This window comes from Colias eurytheme, chromosome 22, assembly GCF_061535395.1.
Source record: "Colias eurytheme isolate Ceu_HAF_F1 chromosome 22, ilColEury1 Martin Lab GWU primary, whole genome shotgun sequence".
NCBI classification, from domain to species: Eukaryota; Metazoa; Arthropoda; class Insecta; order Lepidoptera; family Pieridae; genus Colias; species Colias eurytheme.
In genome coordinates this window covers 2,673,907-2,693,179 of record NC_143001.1, presented here as the reverse complement: position 1 = coordinate 2,693,179, position 19,273 = coordinate 2,673,907, and the positions used below count along the sequence as shown (strand labels likewise).

The 19,273-nt window shown below is 32.6% G+C and overlaps 1 protein-coding gene across 1 annotated transcript; it reads right to left on the bottom strand.

The window, feature by feature from the left end:
• Positions 1-16,708: 16,708 nt before the first annotated feature.
• On the bottom strand, positions 16,709-18,983 carry LOC149898588 (THAP domain-containing protein 1 B-like). The gene is made up of 5 exons (XM_090115049.1): positions 18,635-18,983; positions 18,161-18,335; positions 17,933-17,995; positions 17,651-17,710; positions 16,709-17,331 (listed from the first exon to the last, which is right to left on the bottom strand). Exons 1-5 carry the CDS (start codon positions 18,703-18,705, stop codon positions 17,215-17,217), a joined length of 486 nt encoding a protein of 161 aa, XP_089971175.1. The 5' UTR covers positions 18,706-18,983; the 3' UTR covers positions 16,709-17,214.
• Between the last annotated feature and the right edge of the window lie 290 nt (positions 18,984-19,273).

Below are 19,273 nucleotides of genomic sequence, written 5' to 3'. Positions count from 1 at the left end.
CTGAGATGTAATTCTGTTTGATTAATTCAAAAATATCTGTTGCGTAGTGTTCAAAATATATCTATAAGGCAAGTGGGAAATGACTTTGTTTTATACAAGACTAGCGACCCGCCCCGGCTTCGCACGGGTGCAATGCTGATACTAAATAAACTACAGGAAAACTGTGAACGTTGTATATAAAAAAAATAGCGGCCCGCTCCGTCTTCGCACACGGGTATAAAATAGGTATATAGCCGGGCGGCCGGCCGGTACCGCCGCAAATGCTACGTCCCGCAATTTTTAAATCTGTAATATCTTCGAAAATATTCACTTAAATCATACGGTGTAAAGGCCCATATAGATCTATATTAAATGAACAATGTATTGAAGGTATTTAATTGGTTAAGGATTAATGCTGTATTGGTTAAAATCGCATCGAAAATTAGCCATTATTTGTCGTAAAAAGTAAATGACAAAAAAAAGTTATTGTGGGTTATCCATAAGAGATAGACATATACCATCGCGGACTTTTCTATAGACCTTTTCAATGTGTATAAAACTTAGTACATTATTTTGATAAAACTCGTAGGGTTCAGCCTGCGTTTGCAATGTAAGCGGAAAAAATGTAATTTTTTACGACATCACATTAGAAACCTCAAAAATAACAGTACTTCTCCACTATTTAATGGATGTTATTATACATATAAACCTTCCTCTTGAAACACTCTATCTATTAAAAAAAACCGCATCAAAATCCGTTGCGTAGTTTCAAAGATTTAAGCGTACAAAGGGACATAGGGACATAGGGACAGGGAATGCGACTTTGTTTTATACTATGTAGTGAAAATGCATTAAATAAAATAGTATAACGTTCAATCCATTACGCTTTATACATTTCGCAACGGTCTACCGCACATTTACGCTCGATAGCTACAAGCGATTGCTACGCGTAGCAGAACAGCTACGCCGTAGCGCACCGCGTTACAATAATCAAAGACTACATTGCTAACGTAGCGAATTACTGTTCATTGTATGTAACGAGTAAATGGATAAACGCTGTGTTTCGTAGTCGATAAAATGTAAGCCGCTACGAAATGTTTCGTAGAAATTACGTAAACTGACAACAGAAGTTATAATGTAATTTAGAGTTGGCATAGTTGTATTCGTAGTCTGCTTCTTTATTTGAGTTATAAAACTTACAATACAGTTAACAAAACTATTAAAGTATAAAATTACGTACGAGAAGTTTAATCTTAATGAAGAATATCATGATAGGGTTTCGATATAATATTACTCAACATTTTCTAGATACTAAAGAATGGTAAACAAGTGTATCTATTTCATCTTCAAGCAGATGATTAAAATTCGTTGTGAAGCTTCTAAAATATTTATTTTTATAAGAGATCCGATGGGATTGAATCTAATTAGCATCTTTATAGGGTTGCCTAACCCTATAAAGATAATAAGAATGCAGTGAGGCGCGAACGCAGCTGTAACTCGGTAAAGAAAATTCCATTACTTTCCTCTGTTGTCTGGATTCTTTTCTTCTTCAATATTTAAATATAAATAAATAACCCTTTAGATTAAAACATTATGCCCTCTTTTATTTTCAGAGCTGAAAAATAATATAGAAAGCGATACAGTACTTATGTTTTTTCGTGCAAATATTTTAATTTCTAATATGACTATACAATAATTTGAGTACATACAATCATCACACTGGTCGCATCAATTTAATAAATAAACCCCGAAAAATGAGCCTAATTATTATTGTAACAAAATAGCGTAAGAACAGCAATAAGTCAAGCCATATTATAAGTTTTAGCATAAGTATAGAGGTATAGAATGACATAAGCCTTTTAAAACCATATAGCGATAAAAAGGTAATAGGATTACTTTAAATACAAATACATAATGTATTTAGCTTGAACTGTATAAAGTAGAACGCAATTACTTAAAGCCTTTCGAACATTTAAAGAAAGAAACGTTAAAATATAAATTACAAAACGTAATTTCCTATATAAACCTAATGTATCTACGCTTGATTTCTTTTAAAACTTGAAAGGTTTTTGCATTTAATTTAGTAATTTTGTCCATCCATTAGGTAAGTAATCAAGAAATTTTCCTTTTTAGAATTAAGTCAATGAAGAAATGTCAAAAAGTAAAAAAAACCAAAACTATTTTACTTCGATTAAGAAATGAAAATTTTTCGACTTGATTCTATTTTTGGGTTCATCAAGAATTTAAATTTATAAACACCTAAAATAACTGAACAGAATATTGTTTTAGTATTCATTATTCTGAACATATTCTCTTTAAGTCATTGAGATTCCATTTAAATCAAATCCAAAATTAATTCAGACAATGTTATTAAAACAAAAGTTACGTAATTATCTTAATAATACAATGGAAGGAAAACTAACAATGATGTTATAATTCAAAATATTATACTCTCGCATATTACTTTGTAATACAAATATTATAATTATCTGGCGGTCGGATATATTTAATTTTATGTTTAACTTAGAATTTAATAATGAAGATGATATTCAGGTTACTGTTAAGTTGAACATGACGTATATTTAAATCTATATATTACTAGCGGTCCGCCCCGGCTTCGCCCGTGGTACATATGAAAAATAGATGTTGGTCGATTCTCAGACTTACCCGATATGCACAGAAAATTTCATGAGAATCGGTCCACCCGTTTCGGAGGAGTATGCAGACTAACATTGTGACACGAGAATTTTATATATAAGATATAAAAATGAAACCCGTTTCGCGTTGTCACGGCATCACGTGTGAACGGGTGGACCGATTTCGATAATACTTTTTTTATTGATCCTTGAAGTACGAGGATGGTTCTTATGTAGAGAAAACGTAAATATCGGGCTCACGGGCGAAGCCGGGGCGGACCGCTAGTGTTAAATAAATTTAAATATATATGTATTACGATTGAACATTTGACAACAGACTGTTAGTCTAGACTCTAGGCTCTAGAGGATAATATCATAATATGTTGAACTACAATGTACACATAGCTAAAACAAAAACAAAATTAATTATTAAACATTTCAATAACAGCCTAGGTCAAGAGGAGGCAGCATGAACTGTCTGTCGTCTGAATACTGGAATTGAAAGATAAAACACTTGCATGCACAAGTGTTCATTATCTATACAAATATTATAAAGCTGAAGAGTTTGTTTGTTTGATTGATTGAACGCGCTAATCTCGGGAACTACTAGTCCGATTTGAAAAATTCTTTCCGTGTTAGATAGCCCATTTATCGAGGAAGGTTATAGGCTATATATCATCACGCTACGACCAATTACAGGAGTGTAGCTAGGGGGTGAAACCGCGCGGAGCAGCTAGTACTTAATAAATAATAAGCAAGCTATTAGTTCAGAGCTCTCCGCAAAAAACTGGACTTTAATGTATGTACATTTCATGTGGAACCTCGTCCCTTGACATAACACAGTGGTCTCTTCCCTGGGGGCCCTATACCTACATGAGTGAACGCGGTCTCTACATAAAAAGCTGCAGGGTCTGTCAATTCCGATAAATAAACATCTAATAAAATCGGGATAAACATACCTATTTGTTATTAATTAAAACATTTAGGTACTTAACAACCATGACAAATATCCTTGACGAAATAACCTTTAAAAATAGCCTTATAGTACAATCATAAAAATAATTTAAAATTATAAAACACGAATAATTCACGAAGCAAATACGTGTCGTTGGGTTAAACCTATTTTAACACGCGATGGCGTGTTGAACAAACGCACTTACAAACTTAATAAGGAATTTAAAAAATGTTGATATGTGCAAGCGACTGTAGTTCTTACTCAACAAGTTATAAAGTATTTTATCCTACGAAATATCATTGCGTTTAATCCTTTTAACGACCTATATATTACAATGAACCGTTCTAGAAATTGTTGCTTTCATTTTTAACTTCAGTCACTATTTCTAAATGTAACATTCTTCACGAAGTTATTCGAGCAAGAAGTTTGTTGCAAAACAAAATACGACAGGCAATTAACATAGCTAACTTCTTTTCTATAACTCATTGAATAATATAGAAACCTTATTGTAAATAATAATATGTTTTTCATTTCATTCGTAAGAATGGGTAAATAAAATACTTTATTGTACGTTATTACAGACAGGATATTAAAATTACGTATTTTTCAAAGAAAGACACATTACCTTATTATAGAACCTTCTCACTGCAACGTCTTCTGTGTTCTACGACAAGTTCTACTATTCGAATATTACAGTCCTTGTATTGAAACTTAGGTTTGTATTAACTAATAGTGGTCCGCCCCGGCTTCGCCCGTGGTACATATTTCGCAATAAAAGGTAGCCTATGTTCTTTCTCAGGGTCTAAAGATTATCTGTGCCAAATTTCACCAAAATCGGTCCAGTAGTTTATGCGTGAAAACCTACATAATTACAAACCTTTCCTTTAAAGATAAGGTTTAAAGATATAATAATTATAAGACTGACCTTAAACCACACAATGTGTATCGCGTAATGAAAACCAAAATACCTACGAGAATACCCACTTCTTGTTGATTTAAAAAGAATTCATCGTGATAAAAAAATCTCAGAAAAGCCTGTTTGAAAAAAGCGGAGGTGAACCCAATCTGTCCTATATTCCGAGCTTAATTTAACGTAAAGATAAGAGAGCTTCATCCGTATATTTTTTTTGTATTTCTTATAAAGGTACAAAATTCAGAGATGTATGTAAAAACTATATGCAAGTACTATATTTGTGTCCATATTTGACCAAATCACTACATAGTATAAAACAAAGTCGCTTTTTCTGTCCCTATGTCCCTATGTACGCTTAAATCTTAAAAATTACGCAACGGATTTTGATGCGGTTTTTTGTAATAGATAGAGTGATTCAAGAGGAAGGTTTTAGTATATAATTTATTAGGTTTTAGAGAAAGCGGGCGAAGCCGCGGGCGGAATGCTATTAAATTATAAATGACGATTAAAAAGTGCTTCTAGAAGAAGTATAATTGAATAAATAAATGTTTGAGTTTAAAATCAAAGTGAAATAACTTCCGTACACGTAAATTTCGAATTATCCGAACTTTCCTATCCTGCGTATTTTGTATTCTTTTATGATGTCCAGATTTTCAGGCGAGGTTGGCCTATTTAACGGTATGACCGTATCTAAAAGGAGATATTTTATTCACGTGAACTGGGATTGCAGGCTTGCGAAAATTGAATCTACTATGTTATACCTTTAGATTATTATCCTGTTGCTTTTAGAGATTATAGGCTAGGTCTCTGTGGAAAGTGGAAATTAACTTTAATTTAAATATTTTGCATGAAATGGATGAATAAACGTGTTATCTGAAGAAAAAAATGTACTGCTATCTAAGCGAATACTTAAAGCAGACTTTCTAGGTAATGTTGTACTTACTTTTATTGTTTATTGCACGCCTCATAAGCGAAGCGTTGAGGTGGGTACTACTGTCACTTCGCGCAAAACATCTGATTTTTCAAACTTAAAATGTCTTTATGTATCATACATTGCACTTGTAAGATAATACATACACACACATATTAAGAAAAAACACTATTTTTAACGTTCATGATATTTTTGATGTCATTTTTGTTATTTAAACTAGTTAAAAAACAGTTTAAAAAAGTTCTGTCTTGGACGTCCGTGTGTCTGTATGTGCGGATCCTTTTTCTTGTTAACACGATAGCGACCGAAATACTTTACTAATCGAGTCTTTTTTTTTCTCTTACGCTTGAGTATGCTCAGGAATAGAACCCTTTCATTTTTCAGGGTCTGATTCGATGTGGTTTAATTGTTATTAAATAAACAAAAATAATAATTAATAAATATTTATTAAATAAAATTATGAGGCGTGCACTTTTGGATTTTCCAAATTATTTGTATTTATTTATGGAAATATAAGGAAATTTTTACCGGATTGTTATTCATTAGTAAAACATCATTATATTATGCTCTACAAAATACATATATAACATATATAATACACAAATTCATTCACATAATATTTTAGAAATTGTAATGAAAAACAACTGTTCAATTACAGACGACGATTAAACGACGCGTGAAGTCGTTCACAACGCAATACAATGAAATACCACGACATACAAACGTTAACATGCTCTCTTTTAACGGTGTATTTACACCAAACGAGCGATGCTCATTCTAACCCGACTATGTCAAATTCTTTTAGTTTAAACAGACGTTATTTCGTTCTTTCGTTGTTCTTAGTGCGTTCGAAAAGATTCTATTCAATGCATTGAGCTAATATTACTACGTATGGAGGAGACACCACGAACAAAATCTGTGCGCCATTTTTTTGCTCTAAGTTTTAAAAATTATTATCTAGTTAGGTACTTAACGATGAAAGTATTCCTTTGCACTTTTCCGTATTATTTGTATTATTTGTGCAATATCGTAACACACACGAAGGCATGTTTGATGCGTTTCACTTTAAAACCATTAAAAAATACCGCTCAACATATGTCACATGACGTATGTTGAGTGGAACATAAGTGATGTAGGCGGTGTCGTCTCCTATTAATATTATCTCAATGATTCAATGTTCTAATACTGAACAATACTGAATACGAGTTTTCGTTTACACTAAAAGATCACAAGAATGCTCTTACTCTAGCTCTAGCTCTATGTTCGTTTGATGTAAACGCACCGTTAGACGAAAACAATAAACATATTTTTTATATTTCATTTCATTTGAAATGAAACCTTGCATGTGGAGAAACTGTAACAAAAGTTATGAATATGATATTTCTGTTTAAAATATACTTATTTATGAATCCCTGTTACCACAAAGTAGGCAAAATAATGTAATTTCTTTTCGCTTTATTTGTACCATCTGTACTCGAATTTAAGTACGTTTTGTGTATTCATTGTCATATCTGTTACATTATTGAGAGAGCTTCATAATAAATACGTTTTTTTTATGAGAACCTTGTAAGATAACGTGCATAAAAAGCTTTCTTATTCTCGGTCAAACCACTCGGTTTCTTGAGTTAATTGAAAATATTATCACTTTAAAGTTATATTTATTGCTATATTTTTTTCCTTTTCAAACATTAATAATAATATTTGTAACAAAAGATAAGAAAAAATTATTACCTATTTATGAATAAATAATACATAATATACTTACCTAGATATAATATAACTTATATTATTAATATTCATTTGGTAAAGAAAGTATCATTATTATAAACAGTGAAAATATAATTAGAAAAGTTGGCAGTTTATTAATAACGTTCAATAAATGCACATTTTCTTTATTTTAAAGGAAAAATAAGAATGTAAGAGCTAATGAGTTTTTACTCTGAAGCTTAACTTTAATGAGAACATAAACTTGGGAAACATAGATAAGGTAATAAAGTAGTTTGTGGTAAGACGAATATTTCTGCCATTTTTAACGTGTTTTTAACCAACTTTTAAACAGAGGATATATTTTTATGTTTCGAGAAACTTCGAGAAACTAAACAAGAAATTACATAAGTATTGATTCTTTGTTTGAGAACACGATTTGAATGTCTTCTCAAATTACAGAATCATTTTTTTTTATTTTCACAATGTTCAGAATTCTTATATTGTGTATTTTATTACACAATTTAACTTTTATAGTCTATTTTACATTTTAAATGAATTCAATGAAATCGTTAAACACTGAAATAATTCGGACGGCATTTTATATTTCCACTAAAGTTTTAAATCTATATACTATATAGTATATATAAAAATGAAACCCGTTTCGCGTTGTCACGGCATCACGTGTAAACGGCTGAACCGATTTCGATAATTCTTTTTTTATTATTCCTTGAAGTACGAGGATGGTTCTTATGCGAGGGCGAAGCCGGGGCGGACCGCTAGTAACTGGATAGTGGATTGAACTGAAATGTTCGTTCACTGATTTCCAGTGAAAATCTTATTTGAGTTGATTAAGTCTAAATTAAATTGTAAACTAGCTTTCATTTCCAGTTCTAACGATGTTGGGGAACAAGTTTGGATTCTTCATTAAACAGAATTAATAATATATTAAGAAAAATTTTACGCAAACAATACAAAAAATACAAACGCGAACACAAATGCTATTATGAAGGCCAAAATATACGTACCTATTAAGTTCAAATAAATTTTGAAAGTCATTGTTATTTTAAATCATACAATTTATCGGTTTAATAACAATAACAAATTTTTTTACTACAACCCACTTAAATTGTGAATAACTTACATGGGCGACCTCAATTTAGTACAACACATTTTCAGCCTAACCTTTTTCATATTCATAAATAAAAAGCTACCAACACAAAAACCCAGGACCTGATTTACAAACTTGGAACATAATAGCTGGAGATAAGGACATTATGCAAAAATGTCTTGGTTGGTTAAACTATAGATAATATAAATAATATACTGACTATGAAATTTTAGGGGAAATTTTCAGCAGCTTGCGTAGAAAGAAGACTTGGTTGTGTTTTTTTTGTACTTTGTTTATATTGTTTCTATTTATAGATGTATGAGGAATGTTTCTTTGTATGATTAATGTATATTTAAATATACAAAGGTACTTATTATTATTAAAGTAGAAGTAAGTGGTTTAACTAGGCGGGCGAAGACTTGGGCGGGAAGATAGTCATTTTATATGATAATGATCTATAAGTAACATGAATATTTATTACAAGTATTTTAACGTCTGTGAACTCATTAAGATCTCGAAACTGAACCCTTTTAACGAAATAAGCTTCAATTAGTTATATCAATAAAGGATTTAACTAAAGTGATTAATTCTTGTAAAAGGATACTTGACGGATTTCTTAAAGTTTTTACAGCTATGTAATTAAAGTGTTAATAGTGTCAATTACTTTTCATCATCATCATCAACTGCTTTTAAATTGCTCATAATTCATATTTTTAAGCTAGCTTAAATTAATAAATAATATTAGTAAAATAGAAATGAAATGTAAATCAATAAGGTTTTCTTAATTTTTACTTTTTTTCCAATTGTGTATTATTATTATAAAACTATTATATACTTACGTCTATAGAAGTTAGTTCAAATAAATGTATGATAAAAATAGAATTACCTAATACAGAAAAGTTTATAAAATCTCTATTTCCAGTACATTATTTAAGCTGTTTTACCGTGTGTGCACTTAAAATTTACAACCAAAGTTTCCAAAGATTGTAAGAAATTGCTTCTGGAAATTTCGCGCCTTACAAATTGGTCTTAAAAGTTAAATTCTCAAGTGTTTGAGTTCTTGTATTGCTTTTAGTACATTGTAAGTTGTAATGTAGACTTCAGTCATATACTTACTTTTGTGTTTGCTATAGTTAAATTCGTATTGTAGAAGATATGTAGAGTAGAGATATTAATTAGGTGCGTTATTTTTTATCTTAGAACTTTCGTATGATTCTTTATTTGAGAGATGGTTATTATTTTATGTAAAGTAAAGTTGGTGCCTCCCGTCCCACGTATGCCCGTTTAATTTGGTTTAGTTTGATAATTTGAAGGTGGTTATTTTTTTGGTATAAATAATTATCCCGCTTCATATGACTGATAAAAATTGATATGAAATTATAATTTATATGAATTCATATATTCACATATAAACCGCGAAAGCAATTTGTAAGCAAATATATCCAATTTGTTTGGTTTTCGCTATTACACGTTTTGGAATGTTGGTATATATCTATCTCTGTCACGCACATTGAATAAGAATGAGAGAATCAAGTATTCCATTCATGTATTTACGCCTATTGCAATTTACTGGGTTATTGCAATGGGGTCATTCAAGGGTTGTCGATTGCTAGAAAAGAGATTTCCTAAGAAACGAATAAGTGATAACGTTCTTTGGCTTTATTTTTCAAATACTGTAAATATACTTAAGTTATTACGTTTATTACGTTAAACAAATGTTCGAGACATTTGGTTTAAAATATAATAGCAGCAGCACATAATATCGTCATTAATCATCATTCTATACAATATTAATTACAATTTATAAATACGGAGGCAGTAGCCCATTGCCGTACCTAATAGGATTAAAAAAATATGAGCAATCTGTAGCACTACAAATAAGTAGTATCTTAAATTTAACGGAAAAAAATAAAAACTAATAACATAGAAGAAGGAAGGTACATACTTTTACATGAAAGCAATGTTTTCAGCATTTTTTATATTTAAAAATATATTGTTGACAGCCCTACAAAATGCATGAATAAGGCGCTTTATACGTTATCCTAATTGGCACGTTTTGTGAGGTTAATGAATGGCATAGAATGGCAGAATTTTATTTGAATGGAAGGTAATAAAAGACAAATATTTAGGATTGTTCTAAACCCAGATGTTTATACGTGGAATGAGAGTCAGCGTTACAAAAACAAAACCTTTGGATTTTGGAATGAAGCCACCCAATTTGATGAGGATCCTTATTTTTTATTAACGATCTTTCTATGGATTTGTATTTATAACGCGAAAGATAAGTCTTGTCCCGTTTTGAGTTTTGGGGAATGTGTATTTTGTATATTATTAATTATTTTCTTTTAATGGTCGGATCATGTTTGTTTTGCCAATCCAAGCGTTGTTTATGTGAGTTACGGATAAATAAATCATACGATATTTGTATAAGGGCTGATTTTTCAATCCTTGGTTAAAACTTATTTGTCGATTAATGTATAAAACTACCATTTTAAAAACGTATTCTAATTGCCCGTATTTGACAGTTTACGTGACATTTTAATATTATCGTGTAATCATTTATTGGACGGATAAGTTTTATCCAAGCATTGAAAAATCGGCCCTTATACTTATAAAGATACTACGCTAACATATTTTACTAGCCTAACTAATAACAATGAAGAATTTATAGCCTATGTTACTTGTTAAAAAATGTCTTATATTTCCTTAATAATAATAGAATGTATTATTAGATATAATTTAATTAACAATAATAAAAACAACATATAAAATATTGTTTTTTTTTATTTATAAATATGCCACTCGCCTTTTTTTAGAAATGAAATAATAAGCAACGTAATTAAACGCGATTTATTCGTTATATTATTTGACCTTAATTACTCAATCTGCCCGTGACCTCGCTCAATGTTAAGAGGGATTAAATAATACCTAACACTCTTGCAGCTTGCTAATTTTACAAATATATGTCGGAGAATTTAAATAACTCTCCATAATTAATTATAATTAGGTAGATATGTGAAATAATATTAAATAATGACTCAGTGCGCACACCTTGCGCGGTCGATGGTAGTACCGAGACTATATCATCGAGCTACTGACTCAAGGAATATAAACCATAGCATGGCCCGTAAGCCCATGCATTTCATATCAATTCAATATCGACATTATGTTGTACACAATAGAGTACATTATAATAGGAAGGTATAGCCACATAACAACTACTCTGTTATGATTCTCTCACACGGCCATTCTGACAACGAGCGCGTTCTCGCGCGAACAATTCGACAAGTAATTTTGCAAATTACTTACTGCGTTGTTATTTCATTTGTTGTATTCAAACTCTTTTCCCTTCACGGTTTGTAACTTTTCACACCGACTTTCAAATTATTACTCATCATCGTCATCATCGGTGATATCAACAATGGTTAATGGCGCCTAAAGGCGAAGCTTTGAATGTATTGTGTGTGTGTATTATATTGTAAGTGTAGAGCTCTGAACAAATACTGGAACTACATGCAGCGCGGAGCCTGACATGTACTGTAGTCACATGAAGCGCAATGCTTCGCACAAAATCTGGAACTACATACAGCGCGGAGCCTGTCATGTACTGTGACTACAAGGAGCTTAAAGCTACCCACAATAACTGGAACTACATGCAGCGCGGAGCCTGCCATGTACTGTGATCACAAGGAGCGCAATGCTACCCATAACATCTGGAACTACATGCAGCGCGGAGCCTGCCATGTACTGTGATCACAAGGAGCGCAATGCTACCCATAACATTTGGAACTACATGCAGCGCGGAGCTTGCCATGTATTGGTGTGTGTGTGTGTGTATTATATTGTAAGTGTAGAGCTCTGAACAAATACTGGAACTACATGCAGCGCGGAGCCTGCCATGTACTGTGATCACAAGGAGCTTAAAGCTACCCACAATAACTGGAACTACATGCAGCGCGGAGCCTGCCATGTACTGTGATCACAAGGAGCGCAATGCTACCCATAACATCTGGAACTACATGCAGCGCGGAGCCTGCCATGTACTGTGATCACAAGGAGCGCAATGCTACCCATAACATTTGGAACTACATGCAGCGCGGAGCTTGCCATGTATTGGTGTGTGTGTGTGTATTATATTGTAAGTGTAGAGCTCTGAACAAATACTGGAACTACATGCAGCGCGGAGCCTGACATGTACTGTAGTCACATGAAGCGCAATGCTTCGCACAAAATCTGGAACTACATACAGCGCGGAGCCTCATATGTACTGTGACTACAAGGAGCTTAAAGCTACCCACAACAACTGGAACTACACGAAGCGCGCAGCTTCCAATGTACTGTGATCACAAGGAGCGCAATGCTACCCATAACATCTGGAACTACATGCAGCGCGGAGCCTGCCATGTACTGTGATCACAAGGAGCGCAAGCGCTACCCACAACTACACGAAGCGCGGAGCTTCCAATGTACAATATGACATACACGCCTTGCTATGTCAAACACAGAGCTATTATTGAGCTATTAAAGTGTGGTGTGCATGTGTGTTATGAAACTTTTGTGTAATACTTGATTAACTATACGGAACTATGTAACAACCGAGGAAATAAATAGGTAAAAATAATAAATAAAACAAAAATAAAAGTATACGGAGTATGTATTTATTTATTAATAATACTTTATTGTACAAAACAATGTAAGGAAATCTAGTACAAACTTATAAGGTAAAAATATTTTACGCAATATGCAGCCTTATTGCTCACACACAGCAATCTCTGCCAGGCAACCTGGAAGTTACTGGAAGTAAGGAGTAACTTGTGGACTACATTTTTTTTTTTTTTTCATTCATTGGCTCACTTTCCAACTGCGGCCTCCAGTTTGAGACTCGATTCGATACCTCTCGTTATCGCAAATTTTAGATTATTTTGCATGGACTGGAGAACTTCTCTCCTAACTCAGTAATAAACATCGTATAACACGCCATCAATTCGTCGTCCAGTGACACTATTTACAGGAATACACAAAACCACCTTGCATCTATAACTTGATGTATACTAGGTATAAAACAACACTTTACAATTGGGGCAGAGTAACAAATAATAATTAATTTACGAAGACTGAACCAGGTTCTAAAGACGCACCGACTTCCATATCATTTACCACTACCGACGATATCACATTGTCATAGTCTACCTTCCAACGATTCAATAATCATAAATGACCGTCAAAACAAGTAAGATAATATTGATGTTACAATCGGCTTTTCTTTCTTACTAACACAATATCATCAACATTAAATAGAATGGTTTTTTTTTTAATACGAGCCTTGTACACGTACAATCGCTCGTCCATCCTGACTTTGCGTTATTTCTAATTTCAAACAATTTAACTACTAAAGTGTAGACACTCGTACTAAAACATTATTACGCGGTGGACTTGCAGCCTATAGACAATTGCAATGGGCTGTCGCCTGTGCTGTGCATTTCTTTCATACAATACAATTCAAAGTAAGTTGAATTTCGCCAATAATTGTAGAATACCATACGTTCATGATTTTCAGCGATAATGAAACAATGAACAGCATAAACCTTTAAAATAACCCGTTAGCGCAACTCATACCGCTTGTAATTTTGTAAAACTCAAAAGAACACTGTCAACACAAGTCTATGAGTTCGCTACTTGCAAATGACATAGCTTGATCGGCTACTATTCCTTTCAGCGCCTTAAATAACACGACAAAAACAAAGCGCTTAACATGCTCTTTTTTTTCGAAGACACATTTTTAACAGGAGCTAGGTGACAATATTTACCAGTAAATCCGTCAACAATTACCAATGCGCATTTCTTAAACTCGTAAGTGTCATTCGTATCGATTGTAATGTATGAAGACACATTTTCTATCGGATGTTAAGTCGACTGTCCAGCTCTAGAGGGCCTTTTATTAACTTTGCGATGTTAAAACGTTCAATGTACGTTCTAACGAAATTACACTAAATTTTTGCAGGATTTCCAAACATAAATGTTTCAAATAATCATGAAATGATTGTATCAATAAACGAATGATAACACTTCATTTGCACCTAACAAAACAAGAAGTTTATATAGCAGGCATTTTTTTTATCGTATGTGACAACCTTAAACTTAAATCAATAATGTCATTTCATCGCACATGTCGCGAATCTTTTCTATTTTTGCCCGAATTGAACATTATGTGGAGACAATTAGTTTCTACTAATCAAATCTACATGCGGTATTCTTGCACCCTTGCGTAGGTACCGACATCGAAATCAAAAGCTTGTATGTAAGCCCATCATCCGTAGAGGGAGAATGTACTAGAGATCACATCGGCGTATACCCGAACGAGATGGCGAATCCTTACGTCAATGTTGCCAACTATTACAAAAACTTTTTATCCGAAAAACTGGCAAAATATCTATAAATGTTTGGGTATTTTTTTGTAAGATAGGTTTATGAAGAAAAAGACAGATTTGAAAAGATTTTGTTATTTATTAACTTAACTAGCGACCCGCCCCGGCTTCGCACGGGTGCAATGCTGATACTAAATACACTACAGAAAAATTATGAACGTTGTATATAAAAACATAGCGGCCCGCTCCGGCTTCGCACGGGTATAAAATATATAGCCGGGCGGCTGGCCGGTACCGCGGCAAACGCTACGTCCCGCAATTTTTAAATCTATACTAATATTATAAAGAGGAAAGGTTTGTATGTATGTATGTATGTATGGTTTTCACGCATAAACTACTGGGCCGATTTTGATGAAATTTGGCACAACCTTTTATTGCGAAATATGTACCACGGGCGAAGCCGGGGCGGACCGCTAGTATATATATATATATTCACTGTTGTATTGTATTGGTTCTTTTTCCACACCACCTGTGAGGTAAGAACCTTAGGTGCGTTTTTTTTAAAGAGGTATCCCCAGTAGGCCTAGTCCTCCTTTTTGGCATGCATCAATATCTGGAATAAATCGGACATAAGGTAGTTTATATTATATCTTATTATATAATTATTATATATAATTATAATATCTATTTATATTATATAGAAAAAAATTTGGACTTTGTATGGAAATCTGTCAGCTGATTAGCGAAGTTTCCTTACAAAGTCCAATTTTTTTTTACAAATTCAGCAAAGTTGTAGAACAAAAGTTGTTCAGTTTCATGAGTAGAAGCTCCTGTCTAAATTTTTCAAATGTCTTACCTTTCACCTTGTATATCTATATCAAATGAACAATGTATTCAAGGTATTTAATTGGTTAAGTATTAATGCTGTATTGGTTAAAATCGCTTCGAAAATTAGCCATTATTTGTCGTAAAAAGTAAATGACAAAAAAAGTTATTGTCCATAAGAGATAGACATATACCATCGCGGACTTTTCTGTAGACCTTTTCAATGTGTATAATACTTAGTACATTATTTTGATAAAACTCGTAGGGTTCAGCCAGCGTTTGCAATGTAAGCGGAAAAAATGTAAATTTTTACGACATCACATTAGAAACCTCAAAAATAACAGTACTTCTCCACTATTTAATGGGTGTTATTATACATATAAACCTTCCTCTTGAATTACTCTATCTATTAAAAAAAACCGCATCAAAATCCGTTGCGTAGTTTCAAAGATTTAAGCGTACAAAGGGACATAGGGACAGAGAAAGCGACTTTGTTTTATACTATGTAGTGATGACTAATACAAACATAAAAAAAATCTTATAATTAAGAGTTAAGGATGGTGTTGAATCCTTGACCTTCAAAATTATTGACCTTTAAATAAAATTAACTTGTTATAAAAGTTGCGTACCTTGTCATCCACCTCAGACATTTTTTTTGTTGCATAGTGCATCCTAACTTTTATATATTTTCCGCAGATGGATTTAATTAAAAGTGAATAGTGACAGTCTAAAAATAATTGATTTTTAAAATGATCACTTATTCTTGAAAAAAGATTTTCATTAAGGCATCTTTTGAGACATTCTTGAGAAATAGTATGAAAATAATTTTTCTTACTCATATCTCTATTTTGACGGAAAATTTTCTCACTAAATGTACAAATGGCAACTACATCTTTACTAGGATATTGCAGTCCCCCCTTGTCTTTTTTATACAAGAAACTTTTAAATTTATCCGCAGTCAAAACTGACGTACAATCAGGACACTTAAGTTCTTTTTTCAGTTGACTTACAACAAACCCTGCGATATAAATAATAATTTGTTTCGAAAATTCGGTCAGTTTACTAGGATCACTTAAATAGTCGTGGTCATCCATAGTGCGGATAAAATCAATGTCACGTATCTCAGAATCATCAGTTTCATCTATTAGTTTAATTCTTTCTGTGGTTTTATTTATTGCAATTTCCGGTTTGGTATATGTTAGTATATTTATTTCCTGTAGAGGAATGCAATTACCTGTAGTGATGTGTTTAAGTTCACCATGGACTAGCATCCGTTGAAACAGAAATATATAATAGAAAAAAAATCTTTAATTAAAAAGTATTAAAATAATACAGTTTATATATTTGGGGAAATTAAAGCATGTATTAGTTCAAACTTCAAAACTATGTTACAGGCTTTAGATTCCCCTCACAATTATAGTAGATTTGATTCCTTTTCCAACTTAAATAATTTTACAATTTTAAAAAATATAAGACCACACAGATGTACCTAAATAAGACAAAATATACTACTTATACAAATAACTCTAAACAGTTACAGTGCTCCCACGGTAACTCTTCAAAATATATTTTTTGGTCACGCTATAAAACCACGCTGTGGCAACATTTCCTATACGCCATTAAAGATATCACTTCGGCTGTTCTTTAACATTTGCTACGGTTTTAGTTATTGCGCGAGCACTATATAGTTTCACAACGGCGGCTCCTGCTCCTGGCCCCGTGATCGGCCACAAGCGCTGTCACCATGCGCTGGCACCGGCGTGATGAAATTATTACTATACTCTACTTCATTGTTTCAGAAATAAATGTATTCATTCATTAATTTATTGTTGTATATGAAATAATGATATACCTCAAAACTTGGTTCAGGGGCTTTCGACTGTTTGCTAGTACTAGGTAGCTCAATAATATCCTGTAAAGATAAAGTTTAACTTCGGTAAACCAGAAAATTCAAATAACATAAATGTACAAAATGTACCCAAATGAAATTATTACTAACTAGCTATGTCCCGCGGTTTCACCCGCATTGCTCCGCTCCTGTTGGTCTGTTGAGATAATATATAGCCTAAAGCCTTCCTCGATAAATGGGCTATCTAACACCGAAAGAAATTCTCAAATTGGACCAGTAGTTCCTGAGATTAGTGCGTTGAAACAAACAAACAAACTCTTCAGCTTTATAATATTAGTATAGATATATATTTCACCATAATTTTATAATATAATCAATTTACCTCAAGACTTGGTTCAGGGGTTTTCGCCTGTTCTCTTGTATTAGGTAGCTCAACAACATCCTGAAAAGATTAAGTTAGTTGAATCAGATAATACTAAGAACATCCATGTACAAAATAAAAGGTGTAAAAAAACCGGTGACTAATCCAGGCTTCACACATTCATATGAGCCGTGTACATACACAACAACACCTCATAAACTTCCTCTCCACGGTATGTCGTGCAGTTCTAAAATAGTGCAGTGTTGTTGCTCGTGGGAAAGTGCAATGGAATTATTAATTTACCTTAAGACCTGGTCCATGGACTTTTGATTGTTGGGCAGTACTCAGTCGCTCAACAATAATATCCTAAAAAAATAAAATTTGATTTAGTATAAATAGAAAATATACCCCTATAAAAATAAATTAATAACTTGTTTTGTTTATTATGTAGACGTAGCAACAAAATCGGTCTATGAATATTTAAACTACAACATTTAAATCCAAACTAAATGCATCACAAAAATTACTCACTGTTGTAAAAAGTGTTGGAATTGCATTGGGCATCAAATAGGTTTTTTTTTTCGTTTTTCGAAAATAACGCGACTCAAAATGTATAGAACATATTCTGTGACTTTTTCCTGGTAACCAGTTCTTCCTTCCGGTAGCTCGAATCCATCTGTTTAATGTACTTGTTTCTTTTGGAAACCTAAAAAACATATTTAATATTAAAAAAACATTTCACGATTTTGGGGAAAATTTTACCCTGTACTGGTATCCCTAATGTTAATCACATGATTATACCATAAATTTGAAACTACGTAAAAACAAATGGCGTCCTGAACAACAAGAACACTTCGTAATTTAGTCGGATAACACAAAAAAATGTTTACGTCTATTTCGATGAAAATATTATATATTTGTAGATAATTTCACATTAGAGTTAATGAAAATGTATCAACTATATCCAGTTCTATAAAACAATATACTTCAAATAAGTTTACTTACGTGTGAAAGGTAATATTTGGTAATCTTCGTTCCGGCCGATTTTTACAACCAATCACACTACAACGCACCATATTTTCACTTAAAGTCGGATTAAAACAGATCACTGTCAACGTTTATTAAACTTTGAAGTCACTTAACAGCGAGAAAAAACAGAAAACTAGCAAAACAATGGACTGTAGCCGCTTGTTTGGGACAAACTGCCTTTGTCCCCAACAAAAGAAATCGCATAACATGAGAGAAACAAAAAACAATGTTTCTGTCTCGCTTGCTCTTAGCTTTATAGTCATAAGTGTATTTCTCTCACGCATTACTTGTCATTTTAGTGCCTCCTCTATGGTTCATTCTCACTCTACGCCATCATCTATGAACACGAGGAGAAAATGTTTTTCTTATGACATGATGCTTTGAGACTATTTTAATCTGTTAATATTTTAAAATGATAACGCTTAATTGCTTGAGGTCTTCTTAAACCTTTTAACTCTATTCAATAACTATGATAACAACTTTCTGTGTCAGTGATTCTTTGATTTTAATATTCGATTTTTAAGTTGATCATTACTTTCTTGTAGGACAATTGAACCATAATAATATTGAACCATAATAATAACGAGATTTGTCCAAAAATTGTTAATAAAGAAG